Source organism: Equus quagga, chromosome 13 (genome assembly GCF_021613505.1).
Source record: "Equus quagga isolate Etosha38 chromosome 13, UCLA_HA_Equagga_1.0, whole genome shotgun sequence".
In the NCBI taxonomy this organism is placed as follows: Eukaryota; Metazoa; Chordata; class Mammalia; order Perissodactyla; family Equidae; genus Equus; species Equus quagga.
In genome coordinates, this window is record NC_060279.1 from 101,491,876 (window position 1) to 101,510,548 (window position 18,673).

Genomic DNA, 18,673 nt, shown 5'->3' on the forward strand with positions numbered 1-18,673 from the left:
CTCCTTGCCCAAGAGCTCAGAAGAGTTAAGACTCAGATCCATGCTCGTCCGCCTGTGGAGCCAGGCTCTCTCGCCAGCAAGACAAGGCACCCACCAGTCTGAGGTTTGATCATGACATCACCTCGACGCCTTCCCCATCTCCCCGTCCCCACTCGGACTCCACACACTGGAAATAGTTCACTGGTTCTTTGAAGTGGGATCTGAGCCATTTTATTGGGAAGCTCTGTGTTTGTTAAGATGTTTGTCCACACCGGGGTATGGCTCAGACCACGGGACCCCTGAGGCCGAGGCTGCAGCAGTGTGACCCTCTCCCTGGACTGCCTGGCTTCCCTGGGGATGAGAAACCAGTGTGGGAGAGTGCCCCTGTCTGCCTCGTTTCTGTCCCTCTTTCTGGGCTTTGCCCCAGAGGCAAACATCAGGCATGAGATTAGTGAGTGGGGCTATCAGAGCAGGAGTAGGGGGTCAAAGGGATAGGGAGGGAAAGAAAATACAGTGACCAGCTGAGCCCGGCAGGGACACAGCCAGCTGTGGTGGGGCTCGGGAGGGGTGAGTGGTGGCAGAAGGCTGGGGAGGGCTGGGGGTTTGTACAGCACAGGGCAGGTGTTTAGATGAGTTTCCAGGTGGGAAGGAGGGTGGAAGGACCAGGGCAGGCCTTTGGAGGGTCGGGGTTACCAGTGCTGAGAAAGAAGACTGTCACGGGCCCGTGCACAGAGTTCTCCGCACGACTGGTGTTGCAGTAATAGTGTGTGTGTGAATGTGTGTGTGGAGGGCAAGGCTTGGCGCTTTGTGGCTGAGCAGCAGAGGCTGGGAAAGCCCCAGGCCTGTCCTGGCCCCTGCAGCCCCTGGGCTCCCCCACCTCAGCCGATTTGGCCATCAGTGCTTAAGGATCACGTAGTCTACTCCTTCCTCAGCTGGAGGCCGCTCCCCAACCCCAAAGTGAACCAGCTCCGAGTAATGTATCCCCTCGTCTTCCGGAACAGCTGGAGTCACGTTCTCATAGTCGCCCTGAGAAAGCCACAGTGGGTAAGCTTGGCCTCACGGCCACCAGCCTCCCACAGTCCCCTTTCCCTGACCTTTCTCTCCTTGACTCCACCTGAGGGGCCAAGAACCCGAGCAGAAGTCCTCTTGTCCAGAAACTGGCTGAGGTCAGGGTCTCAGATGGGGAGGTGCCTGCCCGGCTCTGACCACGCCTTGGCCTGAGCAGCCCGCCCTACCCCTCAGCCTTTGCCACTGCTGAGTCAGCCCAAGTCCTTCCCTTCCAGGACTCACAGCTGAGGCCAGGCTCCTCATCTCCCTCCTCCCACAGCCCTGCCATCTTACCACATGACGCCTCTGCACCACAGAGTAAGTGACCGTGTCGTCCATGTTTAGGGAAAGTCCCTGTGTCTCTGAGGGCTCTGTGTCTCTGAGAGGGAGGGCAGAGAGATGACCACAAAGGAAGCTTTTTGCAGGAACTCCTTCCTTCTTTCAACTCCCCGAGACCCCCAGAGCACCCCCAGCCTCTCAGCCCCTTCTGTGTCATGCCCAGTGCCCATGGTAGGAGCTGCTGTGTCATATGAGTGAATGTCTGCATAGATCACAATCTTAACCTTGGCGACAGAGACCGACTCTGGGCCTCCATGCACCTGGCTTGAAGGAACAGCTCCAGCTCCTGAGACCATTGCTGACCCAGGGGGCTGTGATGGAGCTGGAGTGAGGTTATGGGTGTATGGCAGTGGCACAGGCCTGACACAAAGCCAGCAGGAGGGACTCGAGCTTTTCTTCCACCTCCCCCCAGGGTGCGGTGTCACCCTCCCAGCATCCTCAGTACCCAGTCCTCTGCGTGTCAGTCTCGCCAACGGGAAAGCGCAAGGCAGCGTAGCTGATGGCATCTTCCATCACTGGGTTGAAGCAGCCCAGGGAGTGGGGGCCTTCAGAGAGGGGGGCCCTCCTGATCTGGGAGAAAGACGGGTTTCAGCTCCCTGCCCCTGGCCTGGGACACCCTAGACCTGCCCCCAGAACTCTTTCTCGGCCCCATCGCTTTGCCTGGCTTCAAGGTATGCCCTGCGTTTTCATCCCTCTCTCATCCTACCTTTTTATTCCTCACGAAGAAGCTCTGCCCACTGGAATTTTCCTGAAGCTCCTGCCGGCTCCGAATCCTCTTCCAGCTAAGAAATCAAGACCCACCCAGTGAGGATCAAGGGAATGGAAGTAGGTCCCTGAGGAGTCAGCAAGCTGGGGGCTACAGGACTGAGGAGCCAGAGTCCCTCCCTGGACCGGCCGCGGGGAACGGAGGCCGTGGGCAGGGAGGAGCTCACCTCCGTTGGAACTTGACTCCCCATATTACCAGGAGGAGGATGGCCAGGCAGAACCCCACTCCCAAGGCCGCGCGCCTGCTGATGGTCTCTGGGCTATCTGATGGAGAAAGGAGCACCGTCAGTCGATGACACTGCCTCATTCAGGTAAGGGGCCAGCCCTGCCCTGCCGCGTTGCCCCGTAGGCATCCTCCACGTCCCTCTGCATAGCTGCCGTCCTTTTGCCTGCACCACTTCTCCTCCACACGGGAGGACGAGATGCAGAGAAAGAGGGAGGAGCCAGCCCCTGCCCTCTGGACCTCCTGTGAGGAGGAGAGGGCTCGTTCTTTCTCATGAGGACCTCCTGCTTTGTGACCGGCAGGGGCATGCGCCCAGCACGCGGTCCTCACAAACGGGCACAACCTCTTCAGAGTACAGGGTGGCCATACCAGCAGAACTTAAAATCACTTGTCCTCTGACCCAGCAATTCCGTGTAGGAATTTATCCTGCAACTCTCCTGGAGCAAGAGATGCACATGGCCGCGAGGAGGGTGCTGGGAGGTAAGTACGGGAAGACAGCACAGCCCTTAGGAAAAGAGTCAGGTCTCCAGGGGATCTACAAGGTGGAGACCCAGGGACCCTGTTTTTATACAATACAATTCATTTCCAAATAGCAGCTCAGGCTGTTTCCTTTAGCGTCTGCAGGCAATGACCCCCTAAATTTTAAAGCCACAGCTCCCTTTATTAATCTGGAAAAACACAGTAAATAAATGAAACATCTTCCCTATGTTTCCCGACTTCAGACACCCCATATGTGCACAGATGTAGAACCATCTCTAAGTGGTGTTAGTACGTGGGAAAAAAGGCAAAGTGTGAGCTCTCCCGGCATTTGCGTAACGACGAAGTGTGTACAGGCATAGACCCATGTACGCCTACTGTGCACAGAAAGAATGTCTCTGGCATAAGATGAGACAGCTGCCTCGAGGGAGGGCGTGGAGTTCTCAGGGAGCAAGAAAGGAGAGGCGGCTGCCTTTCCTCTACTTACATTGTCTCTTATAAAAAGAAAACCACTAAAATCTCAATAGATATAAACGAGCAGCCTATCGAGGTTGAGACAGAGAGAGAGACAGAGAGAGGGACCCAGGAGGAGCTCAGGATGTCTGGGGGCAGGGTGGGGGACAGCCTGAGAGGGAATCCCCCCAGAGGGAGTCAGGAGAGATGGAGCAGGAAGGAGGGAAGACAGGTGAGCTGTGTGCACAGGCCGGGCTGGCCCTGGGACAGGGCAGGGAGGGGGCTGGGAAGGAGGGGTGAGGTGGTCTGGAACGCGCAGCCTTGGGGGGAAGCTGCAGGGGTGGCCAAGGCCAGAGAAGAAAGGGAAGGCGCCTTACAGTAGACAGTGAGGGTGCTGGGGGGCGACGTGCCCACCCCCAGTCGGTTGGTCCCTCTGCACCGATAGGTGCCTGAGTGCTGGACCTTCACAGGATCCAGTCTCAGCATCTGATCATAACGGTGGAGGCTTTGGTTATTCCAGTCAAACCAGGAGTACTCGTAGACTGGGGGGTTGGCATCGCTCTGACATGTCAGGACCACCTTCTTCCCCTCCGTCACTCCATCTGCCGGGCTAACAGACACACGCAGCCTCCTAGGTGCATCTGTAAGAGAAGCGGCGTCAGGATCGAGGGAGCTGGTCACCTGCCCTTCTCTGCTGTCAGCCTCTGGCTCCGCCACTCACATAGCACTTGGAGCATCCAGGCCTCAGACGTGCTCTGCCCTACGGAGTTATTGACTAGGCAGTTGTAACTTCCAGCGTCTTCCGGAGAGATGGCATCAAAACGCAGTTCGCTTCCTTCCTGCAGAAGGATCCCATTTTTCTTCCAGAAGAAGTGGACGTCTGTGGGGCGGCTACTGGAGAAGTGACATTGGAGGTGGACCTTGTCCCCAGAGCAAATCTCAGAACCGGGGCTGATCAGCAGGACCTTGACATCTTTGGGGGCATCTGGAGAGCAAGGACCCCAGGCTGACCTCTTGGGTCCCTTTCCCTCTTCCTGTCCCCAGGACTTCCTCTCCCCTTGGCCCTGAAGACTGCCTCTCATCCCTCAATACTCTGTGAAGACTCGGGCCCAGGCTCCAGGCTCCTGGCTCCTCACCCCGAGAGCCCCATATCCCAGCTGGGCTGTTTCCCAGATGCCCCTGCCTGGGTCACTCACACTGGACATCCAGGTTGACAGGCAGACCCTGCGAACACCACGTGTTACAGGCCCAGCAGGTGATGGGCTTGGTGTCCCAGGCAACCTTTGGAATCTTCAGCAGCCGAGATGAGCTCTTCTGCAAGGTGCCCTGGGGGTTCCATCTGTACTCGGTAACCCCGGGGTTACTGGAATTGTAGATACAGGACAGGGTCACTTCGTCTCCTTCTCGAATCGGCCCAGGGTTTTGAATCACTGTGATTACCTCCTTGGGGGGATCTGGGAGAGAAACAGAGAGGCGGGTGAAGAAAAGTCAGGTGTGCAGAGTGCCCTTTCCTTCCTGCTTCCTCCTTCCCTTTCCATCCCCCACACTCACACAGTTCCTGAATTCACCAAGGGAAGCTCGCACTTCCCTCGTGCATCTATGAGAGGAGGGGAGCCCTGCGCTGGCCGTGTGGCCTGGCCGTGCTTTGAGGCAGGACGGCGCAGCCATTAGGGGCACAGCCCTGGCCCCATGCGAGGCGGAGGCACACTGCCTGCGGGTCTTCACGTGGGTGTGGGGCGCAGAGCCAGGTCACTGTGGTGCAGGTATTAATTTAAAAAAAAACAAAAATGAGCTCTGGAGCCAGACTGCTGGACCCTGCCACTTAGAGCTAGGTGACCACGGGTTGCATGCCTCAGTTTACTTGTCTGTCAAATGGGGTCCTGAGAGTACCTCCCCTCGTGGAACTGTTGCAAAGGGGAAATGAGATGATGCCCTTAGAGTGGTGTGGTCGGTGATAAACACTTAATAAACGCGCCTGCTGCTGCTGTCAGCATCCCTCCAGCTGGGTAGATGGTTACCATTTGGGCATCCCCATTAGTGCACTTGGCTCAGATTATGACATCCCAGGGTCCCAGAATCAAAGCTATGGGTTCTCTTTGTCCCGGACTCGACTCAGTGACAAGATTGATTGTGTTGAACAGGGTCTGACGATGGAAAGATAATGAGTCATTTTGCCCCAGTTGTCCTTGAAAACTTCAGGACCCCTTCTGGGACTCAGCCACTGCTTAGTGACGCCCCATCTCCGTGTCCGTCGTGGGGCCCTGGCATCTTGCAGTTCATTCATTCAACAGACATCTACAGAGCGCTGACCACAAGCCAGGCCCTGCTCTGGAGTGCGAATACAGCTGCGAGCAACAGCAAGGACCCGTCCAGAGCTCCCAGGTCAGGAGACCCCGGCGTCTGCTTGCCGTCCTCACTGGGACACAAGCATCCTCTGTGCTCCACCTGCCTTCCTCCTTCTCCCACTGCCACCTGCTCCCTCCAGAATCCAGAGGCTCTGTGACTACTCACACTGGACGTCCAACTCTGCCTCCTGGCCAACTTGTCCAGGACCAAGTCTGTTTTCTGCGAAACAGGAATAAGTCCCAGCATGCCCAAGGAGGACCTCTGGGATGTGGAAGGTCTTATTTGTCCTTCCCGGCACCTCCAGCTCATTGTGATACCAGGTGTAATTTGTTGGAGGAGGATTGGCCAGCGATGTACAAGTCAACACTACTGAATTTCCCTCCTTAGCTGGTGAGGGGAGGATCTGAACCCTGGAAGGTTCCGGAGCATCTGGAAGAACAAGCAGAAGCATGCTGCTTACCTCTCAGGGGCTTCCGCTCCATCCCCCTCACTCTCTGCCTGCCCCCTCCCTGCCTCCCAGGAGGCTCACAAAGCACTTGGAGGTCCACTTCTTCCGACTTTCCTGAGCCTATGTCATTGAGGGCCTCACACTGGTACTTTCCACTCATCTCCTTGGTCACTGTGGACAGAGTTAGCTTGAGCTTCTCCTGCACCCCCCACATCTCCTCCGGCCTCAGTGAGATCCCATCCTTGAGCCAGGATATATGCCGGTACTCTGGGTTGCTGCTGATGATCTGGCACGTCATGGTCACCTCCTCCCCCTTTGTTACAGTGGCTTCTTTGGGACTGACCTCGATCTTCAACTTTGGTGGGTCTGGAGGAGCAGACAGGGAATTCTCAGAGGATGGAAAGGGATGAGAAGTGGCGGCAGCCTACACACAGCGTGCGAGGGTGTGCAGCCACTCACTGTTGCCCTTGTCAACAAGGCTGGGCTGGCCCAAGCACCCAGGTGACTGTCACAGCCTCCTAACTCATCTCTCTGCTCTGCATGCCCCCAGTCCCTGCCAGTCTGGTCTCCACCAGCTGCCAGCAGCATTCCTAACACTGTCAGTCAGATCTTGCTCCTCCTCTGCTTGAAACCATACAGTGCGTTCCACACTTAGAATAGAATCTAGAACCCTAACTGCAGCTCACGAGATCGACCGTCCAGTCCCTCCTGGCCTTCCTCTCATACCTCCGGGACCCCGGACATGGCGCCGAGGCGCACTGGCCCCTTGCTCTGTTGCAGACACACCAAGTTTCTGCCTCAAGCCTTTGGTCTTGCTCTTTCCTCTTCCCAGAATGGTCTTCTCGCAAGTATTTCCCTGCCTCAGTCCCTCCCGTCACTCAAGCCTCAGCTCAAGTTCACCTTTCTCAGAGGAGCCTGCATCCCTCACACCCTCTGTCCTCGCCCTGCTTGCTTCGTTTTTTTAAATACACTTAGCACCACCCACGAGTATGTTCTATATTTTTTGGTTAACTTATCTATTCTCTGTCTGCCCCACTGCAACGCTGGCTCCCTGTGGGCAAGAACGTTGCTCACCACTGTATCCCTGGCAGCTATAATAAGGCCTGACACCTAGTAGGTTTGCAATAAAGATTTGTTGAATGAATGAATGAGGCACAAATAATGATGTGACAAGATTTTTCACTCTCCCCACCCGGGGAAACAAACCCCTAAGCGGATGATCCCAAAGTCATGTCATGGCTTGAGGATAGATAAAATTATTTTATTCCATTGGACCAAAGCAGATGCTAAAATGAGTCTGTTTCCTGAAACACCAGAAAGAGATGTGGAGGAGGGAACGTGGCTCTGCCCGGACCATCCCCTGCTGCAGGTGTCCACAGACTGGTTACACTGCCTCTGCGGAGGCTCCTGGCACCTTGTGCTCACTGAGGGCTTGGGGAGAAGCTGATGAGCCCCTTGTCCTTCCCAGAGGAGCCCTGGGGACACTCACGCTTCACATCCAGCCGCACGGTTTCCTCCGAGAGTACCCGCTGGTCAGGATCCAAGAGCTGGCAGGTCAGATTCTTGCCGTGGTCAGTCCACTGCGGCTGGTATGTGAGCTTGCTCTCCGTGGAGACGGTCTTGGGGGTCAGGGAGGTCGAGGAGACAACAGGCCCCTTCAGGGACCACTGCAATTGGTACCCAAAGCAGGCGAAATTCAGCGAGCAGGTCAGAGTGACCTCCTTGAGCTCCTGGATTTCGGGAGGGAGCTGGATGCGTGGTGGAGGAGCCGTCTCTGCAACAGAGTAAGGATCACACTGGAGGTGTGGGGAACTGAGGACCCGTGGGTGCCAGCCTCTTATACCCGGCTTTAGATGCCCTCCCCAAATGATGGCTCAGGAATCCTTGCCAGTCCGTTCTGCCTCCCCTGGGCCTGGCTTTCTGTGCTTTAGGTCACGCTTGCTCAGCCGAGACACGCTCTGAAGGGTCCTGTGGATGCTGATCCTCCTAAGGAGTCATATTTTATGTTTTAAACTTACTTCATTGTCACTCCCTGATGTTTGCTTTCTCGGTGTGTTCAAGGTCACTCTCCCCACCACCCCGAGTGAATTTTACTGGTTTGGTTCAGCATGCGTTTCTTAGCGTCGACGACAGATCTGCGTGTGTTTCATGGCCTCCATACTGGAGACACCCAACGCAGCATCCTTTTAGTAGAGCAGGGCTGTGGGTGCCAGGCTCAGCTCTCCCAGCGGCTGGGCCACCCTCCAACCACAGGGTCTGAAGCAACATCTCTCACCTCAAACACCGGGCTGCTTAGAACCACTCACTGAAGAAACAGGCTGTGACACAGAGTGAGCACGCTCCCTGGGGTGGAGGCCCCAGACCTGTGTTTGACTCATCCCCTCCAAGCGTGTCATTTAGCCGTGAAGGGCTCATTAGAATTAATCACCAACATTAACATGTTGGGGGATTTCACTTGAAAATCCAGATTGCCATCTTCTCTTGAAAAATCAGGCAACCCGCAGCCCGGATTCCAGAGTGGGCAGGAGCTGAGCGGTGGGCGGGATGCTTCAGGAGGGTCAAGTGCCCAGGCTCCAGTTTGCCACAGCCCTGTTGTCCTGTGCTGCATGAGTCACTCGCTGGCACCCGCTGCCTGGCTTCTGCAGGCAACCCAGCTCGCCACCCTGTCCCAGGAACCGGGTGTTTCCCACCTCCCCCTTGCCCGTGCCCGAGGTGGAGGACCCCATCCCCCAGGGCCTTACCAGAGACGTTCAGGCCTATTTCCTCCATCCATTTGTCAGACCCCGATATCATCCTCAGCCCCAGCTGACCGCTATCTTTGACTTTCACAGGGTCGATGCGGAAGGTGCAGTTGGATCTGTTGTCTCCCAGGAACTCTACTCTCCTGTCTTTGGGAGCCTCCTCGGTGTTCGTCTTGTTATAGAGGATGGTCCCCCTGTACTCCTTGCTGACTTCGTCATACTTATAACTGTGGTACAGGATCAGGCTGTTGAGGTACTTTCCACTCTTTGGCATTCTGTAGGTGCAGGGAATCCAGACGCAGGCCCCCTCCCAGGTGTAGAGAGTGTTGGGGTGGTCAAATTCCCACGGAACTGAGTCAGAGAAAGCCAAGTATTCTGGAACCCAGCACAGTGATCATGATTATCATTGAGGGGCACAGAGAACTTTCAGAGGAAGAAAGAAGCCCCTCCGAAGATGGAGGGAGAGAGCGGAGGCACACCAAGGGTGTGAGACACAGAGAGAAGGACATGGACACAGACATACATGACCTCCCTCATGCCACCCCGCATTCACTCTTCTCTGCCCCAGGCCTTCCCTCCTCCTCCAGCTCCCACAGTCATCCCAGAACCCAAGGACCAGCCTAGGCCACCAGCCTTACCGAGGAGCAGGAGCGAGGGGCCGAGGAGATGCATGGCGTTGCGTCTAGGTTTGAGCCTGGGCCGGGGAGAGTTTGTCTCTGAGCCATCTGGTCACTTACTTGATCCAGACGGCTTTTCTTGCTCACCCACTGAGCTCTGACTCTGTTTCCCCAATCCCGAGAGGACCATGTCTGGTTGCATGCGGGATGTGGAATTCTGGATGCTCACAGGGCCTTTTCTGGGTATGCCGTGCCTCTCCCTTCAGCCTGAGAACTCTGCAGGGCTGGCCTCTCTCTCTTCCCAGCACTCATTCCTTCCTCCCATCCATCCATCCGTCCGTCCATCCATCCATCCATCCATCCATCCATCCATCCATTCATCCATCCGTCCATCCATTCATCCATCTGTCCATCCTCCATCCATAATTTTATAAACTTCCTGCCTGGCTCTCAGGCTTTGAGGGGCACCAGACTACTCGATGCCCGAGTGCCAGGCCCTGGGTGACCTGGAGCTCAGCTTGGGACAACTGACAAAGGGTTTTACACAGGGGAGAGACATGGTCCAACCTTGATTTTAACGACCAGGAAAAAAATAACTCTAAAACCAATAATTATGTCTGACAGCCAGAGAGCATTCAGAGGGGTTGGAAGGACTTAGGAGAATGTGGTCCTAGGGCCCCACTCAGATCCCCCCAGGGGCTGAGTAGAAACAGAGGTCAACCAGGTGGGGACAAAGGCAGGCCTTGTGTCAAGGCTGTGACTATCTCAGCTCCACTCAACTGTTGCCCAGGGGGACCGTGGGGGACCGCGGGCTCAGCACTGCCTGACCTTCCACTGTTTTAAGAGAAGTAAGAAGCCACATTTTCACATGAAATGTCCTGCCTAAAAAACAAACGAAAAAACCCCACGGTGCTGGTCAAGCAAAACCTGTCCGTGGGTGAGAGGCAGGTCAAGGGCTGCCAGTCTGCAGCCACTGCCCATCTCTCCCTCTCTCTCTCTGTGCAGCGAGCTTGCCGGCCACCTCACTAGACTTTTACCCAGAGTTACATTTACATAGAGTTAAATTTAAGTCCCGATTTGCATGGCTGTGCCCTCTGGGCTGTCCCCCGGGAGCCAGCAGGATGTGCTGAAGAGTGTGTCTCCGGTCTCAGGGCAGACGGGCGCCCCTCCCGCCCGCCCAGCCGACATTTCCCACACATCACTGCCACCCCGCCCCAGCTGTTTATCTCCCAGGCTGCGTGGCTCGTGACAAAGCCTGCTGGGTGTCCGGTCACTGGTGTGGGGAGAGCTGGTGCAGGCCTGTCCCCGGGCGTGAATCGGGTGTGAGGGGTCTGAACTGGGACAGACTCCGACGGCAGCTCAGTGGGCGCTAATAGTGTGACATGCAAAAAGGTCTTCAAGGTCACAACCATTTGAGAAAAGCTGGGTTACAAAAGTCAAATAGGACTCTTGACTGCAGGTCTTTTCCGACCCTTCACCAGCTGTGTGTGCGCCGCACAGCTCCCCTCCTGGGGCTGGAGTCCAGTGCGTTGCCCACCCTTCTTTGGCCATAGGGTCTACTCCACATTTTCCGTGAACCCTTGGCAGAGTTCTGGGGTCAGTGCTCTGAGGGACACACACCCCGAGCCCCATTTGGGTTTCCACAAGGGCCCGATTCCATTCACCGTGCCGAAGACCAGCCTCCAGTAGCTGGGCCGCTGTGTCCCCTCTGCAGCAGCCACCACCACAGCCTCACTGGGGACTGGCTTGGGGATGCCAGGACCAGTGAGAGGGGGGCGCTTCTCCATGCAGGGCTGTGTGCTCCCCCCAAGGGGCCCCGGGCAGTCTCTGGAGCATAACAAGTGGGGCCTCAGGCCTGGAATTGGAAGGCCACTGAGGCAGTATGGGGCATGGAGGCTGGGACGGTAGGCATTAGGCTTGGAGGCTCAGGACCAGGCCACGCTGTCCAGAGGCAGATGTGTTAAGGGCTTTGCAGGACCTCAGAGGCAGCCTCCCTGAGGCCGTTCTTCCCTCCCGGGCATCCAATGACCCATCCTACCCTCAGATGACTCGCCAAGCCCACCAGCGGGGACTCTCAAAGACAGGCATCTACAACCTCTGTAACACCAGCAAGACATAGGGAAGGGGTCCCCACTGGGCTCCCAGCCCTAAGAATTGTGCCTGGCACATGGCAGCTGCTCCATACTTCCTTGCTGAATGCAGAAGAGAACAAAATAGTTCTTACCTGTTTCCTCGTGTCTTCCCTCGTCGGGGACCCTAGTGGCATCTGAGAGTGAAAGGGGAAGCACAGAGAAGTCTCCAGTGACTGATTTCACCCTCCTTGGCCCCGCCTCCGCCTCGCTGGGGCTCTGGGCCGGCCAAGAGGCACGGGCGATCTGGCGAGTGGGGAAGATGCAATGAGGGCGCTGTGGACTTGGGGTTGGGTTGGAAGGAACCCTCGGAGATCTGTGGTCAGTTTTCAGTTTCCGTGTATGGCATTTCTCCATCAGATAGGTTCACAGCTGGCTCCTTCACAGCTTCTGCTAGATCCAGCTCTCAGGAAATGCTAATGACTCAAGCTGAGCAGATCAGAACTGCCAGCCTGCTGAAAAGGCACAAGCCACCTCGAAAGGATTTACGCTTTAGCGACAGCATCCAGTCATTCTCATTCATGTTCATGTCCCTGCACGGGCATGATTGTTGGGGAATCTGATCACTGACACTGAGGCTTCAGAGACCCCAGGGGTTGAGGGAAGAACACACCGATTCAGGAAGGAGAAAGGTAACATGTGAAGTGTTATTGAACGGGGAAGTCTCACAACTCAACCCTCACCACTTTTATCAGGCTTCTAGCCTGTGAGTGTCTTGAGACCAGAAACAGACAGCACGCAAAGCCATGCAAATCCTGCAGATGATGGGGAAGCTTCTGAGCAGTCTTCACTCTGGCATCACCACCCTTTACCACCTGCCAATCACTGAGAAGGAAATGGAAAGAGTGAAGAGCAACTTCAAAATGCAGTGACGTTCCAAGAAGATGGACTAGAGATCCTTTTCCCTATTTTTTCTGCTAAGTACAACTAAATACCCCAGACATTATAAAACAAGCATAAGAAGACTCTGAAGGGTGGAGAGAAGGCACCCTGGTTAGGGACCTCGGGAGCTGAGGAATGATATGGCTGTGAGTTCCCTGGGTTTTCTCTTTGCCTCGTGTATCCCAGACCAAACACTGGAGAAGCCGGCAGCTGGACATACCCGTGGGCACAGACAAGAAGACGTTCCAGCAAAACCCCGCTCTTCAAAGAGCCAAGAAGGGGGCAGCCTAGAAATACCAGGCAAAAACCGCTTTACTCCAGCCCAAGACCACAGGAAAACCCACAGCTTCCTCCCACCCCGGCAGCAAAGGCCAATGGGGTGCTTAGACTTCACCCTTGCCAGGCTGTAAGGAAAAACCCCAGGCCAGACCCCCACACCCCATCTGAGTGGTGCCAGAGGAGGCCCAGGATGGAGCTGAGCTCTCCATCACCAGTGGGCTCATCCTCCCCACAGTGGCAGGGGGAGCCTGAACATCCACCCCAACCCAGCGGAGATGAGAGGTCCCACCCCTCCTCACTTGAGCGCTGTGAGAGGAGGTCCAGCCGGGAGTGAGGACCTGCACCACACGCGGTGGTAACAAGCACGCCTCCTACAGTGGACTCTGCCAGGAAGCCATGCAGGGAGCAGTGGTGAAGCACCCCTCCCCCTCCCAGCCAGGGTCGGCTGGTGGCTGGCTAACGGGGACCAGACCTGTGCCGCCCCCCCGCAATAACAAGGAGCCTTCACCCTCCAGGGGTTAAGGGAGGTTGGGTGGAGAAGCTAGACTTCTACCCCCATATGGCAGTAAGAAGGGGGTCCCCCCCTTCACTGGAGCAGTGTCAGGGGAGGATGAACTGATTTAAATAAGATCCAGCCCTATCACATAATACTCAAAATGTCCGGGTTTCAGTTGAAAATCACTTGTCATGTGAAGAACCAGGAAGTTCTCTAACTGAATGAGAAAAGATAATCAACAGACACAAACACCAAGATGACACAGATGTTAGAATTATCTGACAAAAATTTTACTTATTTTATTTTTAGAGTCTTTTCTCTATTGAGGTGACATTGGTTTATAACATTATATCGGTTTCAGGTGTACGGCATTATAATTCAACATCTGTATATACTACAGCTTGCTCACCACCAAAAGTCTATTTTCCATCTGTCGCTGTACAACTGACCCCATTTACTCATTTCACCCTCCCCCCACACCCTTTTCCTCTAGTAACCACTAATCTCTTCTCCTTATCTACGTGTTTCTTTTTTTCTCTTCCGCATATGACTGAAATCATATGGCTTATTTCGCTTAGCATAATACCCTCAAGGTCCATCCATATTGTCACAAATGGCAAGATTTCACCCTTTTTTTAATGGCTGAATAGCATTCCATGGTATATATACCACATCTTCTTTATCCATTCATCCACCATTGGACACTTGGGTTGCTTCCAAGGCTTAGCTATTGGGAATAATGCTGCAATGAACGTGGGAGTGCAGATAACCTTTGCAAATTAATGTTTTCATATTCTTCAGATAAATACCCAGAAGTGGAATAGCCAGATCATACGGTAGTTCTATTCTTAATTTTTTGAGGATTCTCCATACTGTTTTCCATTGTGTTTGCACCAATTTACATTCCCACCAGCAGTGTATGAGGGTTCCGTTTTCTCCACATCCTCTCCGACACTTATTTCTTGTCTTTTTAATAATCACCATTCTGACAGGAGTGAAATGACATCTCATTGTGATTTTGATTTGCATTTCCCTAATGATTAGTGATGTTGAACATCTTTTCATGTGCCTGTTGCCCATCTGTAAGTCTTCTTTGGAAAAATGTCTGTTCAGATCTTCTACTCATTTCTTAATCGTGTTGTTTGTTTTTTTGTTGTTCAGTTGTATGAGTTCTTTATATATTTTGGATATTAATCCCTTATCAGATATATGATTTGCAAATATTTTCTCCCAACTGGTAGGTTGTCTTTTCATTTTGTTGATGTTTTCCTTCGCTGTGAAGAAGCTTTTTAGTTTGATGTAGTCCCATTTGTTTATTTTTTCTTTTGTTTCTTTTGCCTAAGGAGACATATCCAAGAAGACATCTAAGACATCTAAGGCCGATGTCAAAGAGCATACTGCCTGTGTTTTCTTCCAGGAGTTTTATAGTTTCAGGTGTTACATTCAAGTCTTTAATCCATTTTGAGTTCATTTTCGTGTATAGTATAGAATAGTGGTCTGCTCTCATTCTTTTGCATGTGGTTGTCCAGTTTTCCCAGCACCATTTATTAAAGATACTTTCATTTCTCCATTGTGTATTCTTGGCTCCTTTGTCATAAATTGGTTGGCCATAGATGTCTGGGTTTATTTCTGGGCTCTTGATTCTGTTCCATTGATCTGTGTGTCTGTTTTTCTGCCAACATCATGTTGTTTTGGTTACTATAGCTTTGTAGTATAGTTTGAAACCAGGAATTGTGATACCTCCAGCTTTGTTCTTTTTTCTCAGGATTGCTTCAGCTATTGTGGTTTATTTGCCATATGTGGTTCCATACAAATATTAGGATTTTCCGTTCCATTCTCGTGAAAAAATGTCATTGGGATTTTGATAGGGATTGCACTGAATCTCTAGATTGCTTTAGGTAATCTGGATTTTAACAATGTTAATTCTTCCAACCCATGAGCATGAAATAGCTTTCCATTTCTTTGTGTCTTCTTCAATTTCTCTCAATAATGCCTTATAGTTTTCTGTGTACAGGTCTTTTACTTCCTTGGTTAAATTTATTCCTAGGTATTTTATTCTTTTTGTTGCATTTGTAAATAGGATTGTTTTCTTAATTTCTCTTTCTGACAGTTGGTTGTTAGTGCATAAAAACACATCAGATTTTTGTGTATTGATTTGATACCCTGCAACTTTCCGGTACTCATGTATTATTTCTAATAGTATTTTGGTGGAGTCTTTAGGGTTTTCTATATATAAAATCATGTCATCCTCAAATAGTGAGAGCTTTCTTCTTCCTTTCCAACTTGGATGCCTTTTATTTCTTTGTCTTGCCTAACTGTTCTGGCTAGGACATTCAGTACCATGTTGAATAAACGTGGTGAGAGTGGGCAGCCTTGTCTTGTTCCTGATCTTAGAGGAAAAACTTTCAGTTTTTTACCATTGAGTATGATGTTAGCTGTGGGTTTGTTATATATGGCCATTGTTATGTTGAGATATTTTCCTTCTATATCTATTTTATTGAGAGTTTTTATCATAAGTGGATGTTGAATCTTGTCAAATGCTTATTCTGCATCTATTGAGATGATCTTGCAATTTTTATTCTTCATTTTGTTAATGTGATGTATCACACTGATTGATCTGCAGATGTTGAACCATCCCTGCATCCCTGAAATAAATCCCCCTTGACCGTGGTGTATGATCCTTTTAATGTGTTGTTGTATTTGGTTTGCCAATATTTCATTGAGAATTTTTGCATGTATGTTCATCAGGAATATTAGCCTGTAATTTTCTTTTTTTGTGTTGTCCTTGTTTGGTTTCGGTAGCAGAGTAATGTTAGCCTCATAAAATGAGTTAGGAAGCGTTCTCTCCTCTTCAATTTTTTGGAAGAGTTTGAGAAGGATAGGTATTAAGTCTTCTTTCAATGTTTGGTAGAATTCACCAGTGAAACCATCTCGTCTGGGACTTTTGTTTTTTGGGAGGTTTTCAATTATTGTCTTAATCTCCTTACTAGTGACCAGTCTATTCAAATCTTCTATTTCTTCATGGTTCAGTGTCAGAAGACTGAATTCTAAGAATTTATCCATTTCTTCTAGATTTTCTAATTTGTTAGCATATAGCTGTTTGTAGTTGTCTCTTATGATCCTTTGTATTTCTGTAGTATCTGTTGTAACTTCTCTTCTGTTTCTGATTTTATTTATTTGAGCTTTCTCTTTTTTTCTTAGTGAGTCTAGCTAAAAGTTTGTCAATTTTGTTTATTTTTTTTCAAAGAACCAGCTCTTAGCTTTATTGATCTTTTCTATTGCCTTTCTAGTCTCTATTTCATTTATTTCCAGTTGTATTTTTTTTTTTATTTCCTTCCTTCTACTAACTTTGGGCTTCATTTGTTCTTCTAGTTTTTTCAGTTCCTATTCAGGTGTATAGTTAGATTGTTTATTTGAGATTTTTCTTGTTTCTTTACGTAGGCCTGTATTGCTATAAACTTTCCTCTTAGTACCACTTTTGCTGCATCCCATTGATTTTTGTATGTCATATTTTCATTTTCATTTGTCGCCGGGTATTTTTTTATTTCTCTTTTGGTTTTTTTTTTTGACCTAATAGTTGTTCAGTAGCATGTTGTTTAATATCCACGTATTTGTGATTTTTCCAGTTTTATTCTTGTGTTTGATTTCTAGTTTCGTACTGTTGTGGTTGGAAAAGATGCTTGATATGATTTCAATCTTGTTAAAATTATTGAGACTTGTTTTGTGTCCCAACATATGGTCTCCCCTTGAGAATGTTCCATGGGCACTTGAGAAGAATGTGTATTCTGCTTCTTTTGGATGGAATGTTCTATATATATATATGTCTATTAAGTCCATCTAGCCTAATGTGTCATTTAAGGCTGATGTTTCCTTGCTGACTTTCTGTCTGGTTGATCGATCCATTGATGTAAGTTGGGTGTTAAAGTCCCCTTACCACCGTTGTGTTGCTGTCGATTTCTCCCTTTAGGTCTGTTAACAGTTGCTTTATATACTTTGGTGCTCCTATGTTAGGTGTATATGTATCCATAAATGTTATGTCTTCTTGATGGATTGTCTCCTTTATCATTATATAATGGCCATCTTTCTCTCTTGTTACCTTTTTCAGCCTTGAAGTCTATTTTGTCTGATATAACTATGGCTATACACACTTTCTTTTGGTTACCATTTGCTTGGAATATCATATTCCATCCCTTCACTCTGAGCCTATGTTTGTCTTCAGAGCTGAGATGTGTTTCCTGGAGGCAGCATACAATTGGGTCTTGCTTTTTAATCCATCCAGTCACTGTATGTCTTTTGATTGGTGAGTTCAGTCCATTTACATTTAGGGTGATTACTGATATATGAGACATTACTCCTGCCTTTTTATCTTTTATTTTCCTGTTGCTGTATATTTCCGTATTTCTTTTCCCTTTCGTGTCTGTCTGCCATTTTAGTCCGGTGGTTTTCTGTGATGTTTTTCTCAGCTTCTTCTTTTCTTATGCTTCATGTCTCTGCTCTAGATTTTTGTTTTGTGCTTACTGTGCAGTTTGTATACAGTGTCTCAGGTAAAATAGTCCTTTTTCTTCTGATGGCATCTTATCTTCATTTGCCGATGCAGGTTTTGTCCTTTACCTCCTCCCTTTTGCATTTTTGTTGTCACAAATTAACCCCTTTTTATATTGTGAGTTCATTACCATATTCAAGTAGTGTTAGTTATTTTTAATGCTTTTTTTCCCGTTTAACCTTTATGCTGTAATTAAGTGTTTAAATCCTATTCTGTAACATCTTTGTGATCTTCTGGTCCTGTCTATTTATTTATCACCTTACTCAAGGATTTGTTCACTTCTGCCTTTTCATTTCAGATAGGAGAACTCCTTTCAACATTTCTTGTAAGGTAGGTCCAGTGGAGATAAATTCCTTCAGCTTTTGTTTGTCTGGGAAAGCCTTTATTTCTCCTTCATATCTGAAGAACAACTATACTGGATGGAATATTCTTTCTTTTTTTTTTTTAAGATTGGCACCTGAGCTAATAACTGTTGCCAATATTTTTTTCCGCTTTTTCCTCCCCAAATCCCCCCAGTACCCAGTTGAATATTTTAGTTGTGAGTCCTTCTAGTTGTGGCATATGGGACACTGCCTCAACATGGCCTGATGAGCAGTGCCATGTCTGCACCCAGGATCTGAACCAGGGAAACCCTGGGCCTCCAAAGCGGAGTTCACAAAGTTAACCACTCAGCCATGGGGCCAGCCCCTGGATAGAATATTCTTGGCTGGCAGTTTTTATATTTCAATATTTTGAATATATCATTTCAGTCTGTCCCGTCCTGTAGAGTTTCTGCTGAGAAATCTGCTGATAGCTTAATGAGGGCTCCTTTGTAGGTAATTTACTTTGTCATTGATTTTTTTTTTTTTGAGGAAGACTGGCCCTGAGCTAACATCTGTGCCCATCTTCCTCTACTTTATATGTGGGATG

General features: G+C 50.3%; 1 protein-coding gene across 6 annotated transcripts; it reads right to left on the reverse strand.

The window, feature by feature from the left end:
• Positions 1 to 215: 215 nt before the first annotated feature.
• Positions 216 to 11,780, reverse strand: CD22 (CD22 molecule). Of its 6 annotated transcripts, XM_046681115.1 has the most exons (15): positions 11,660 to 11,780; positions 9,457 to 9,512; positions 8,819 to 9,193; positions 7,567 to 7,851; positions 6,159 to 6,443; positions 5,795 to 6,058; positions 4,480 to 4,737; positions 4,005 to 4,268; positions 3,661 to 3,924; positions 2,298 to 2,394; positions 2,072 to 2,147; positions 1,811 to 1,935; positions 1,321 to 1,405; positions 857 to 1,005; positions 216 to 330 (listed from the first exon to the last, which is right to left on the reverse strand). In XM_046681115.1, exons 2-14 carry the CDS (start codon positions 9,488 to 9,490, stop codon positions 874 to 876), a joined length of 2,544 nt encoding a protein of 847 aa, XP_046537071.1. In that variant the 5' UTR covers positions 9,491 to 9,512; positions 11,660 to 11,780; the 3' UTR covers positions 216 to 330; positions 857 to 873. The 6 variants fall into 6 exon arrangements, 5 of the variants coding, with proteins under 5 accessions (XP_046537071.1, XP_046537070.1, XP_046537073.1 ...); XM_046681114.1 differs by having other exon boundaries at positions 223 to 1,005; XR_006891466.1 differs by lacking the exon at positions 216 to 330 and having other exon boundaries at positions 964 to 1,005; positions 1,074 to 1,405.
• Positions 11,781 to 18,673: the final 6,893 nt, after the last annotated feature.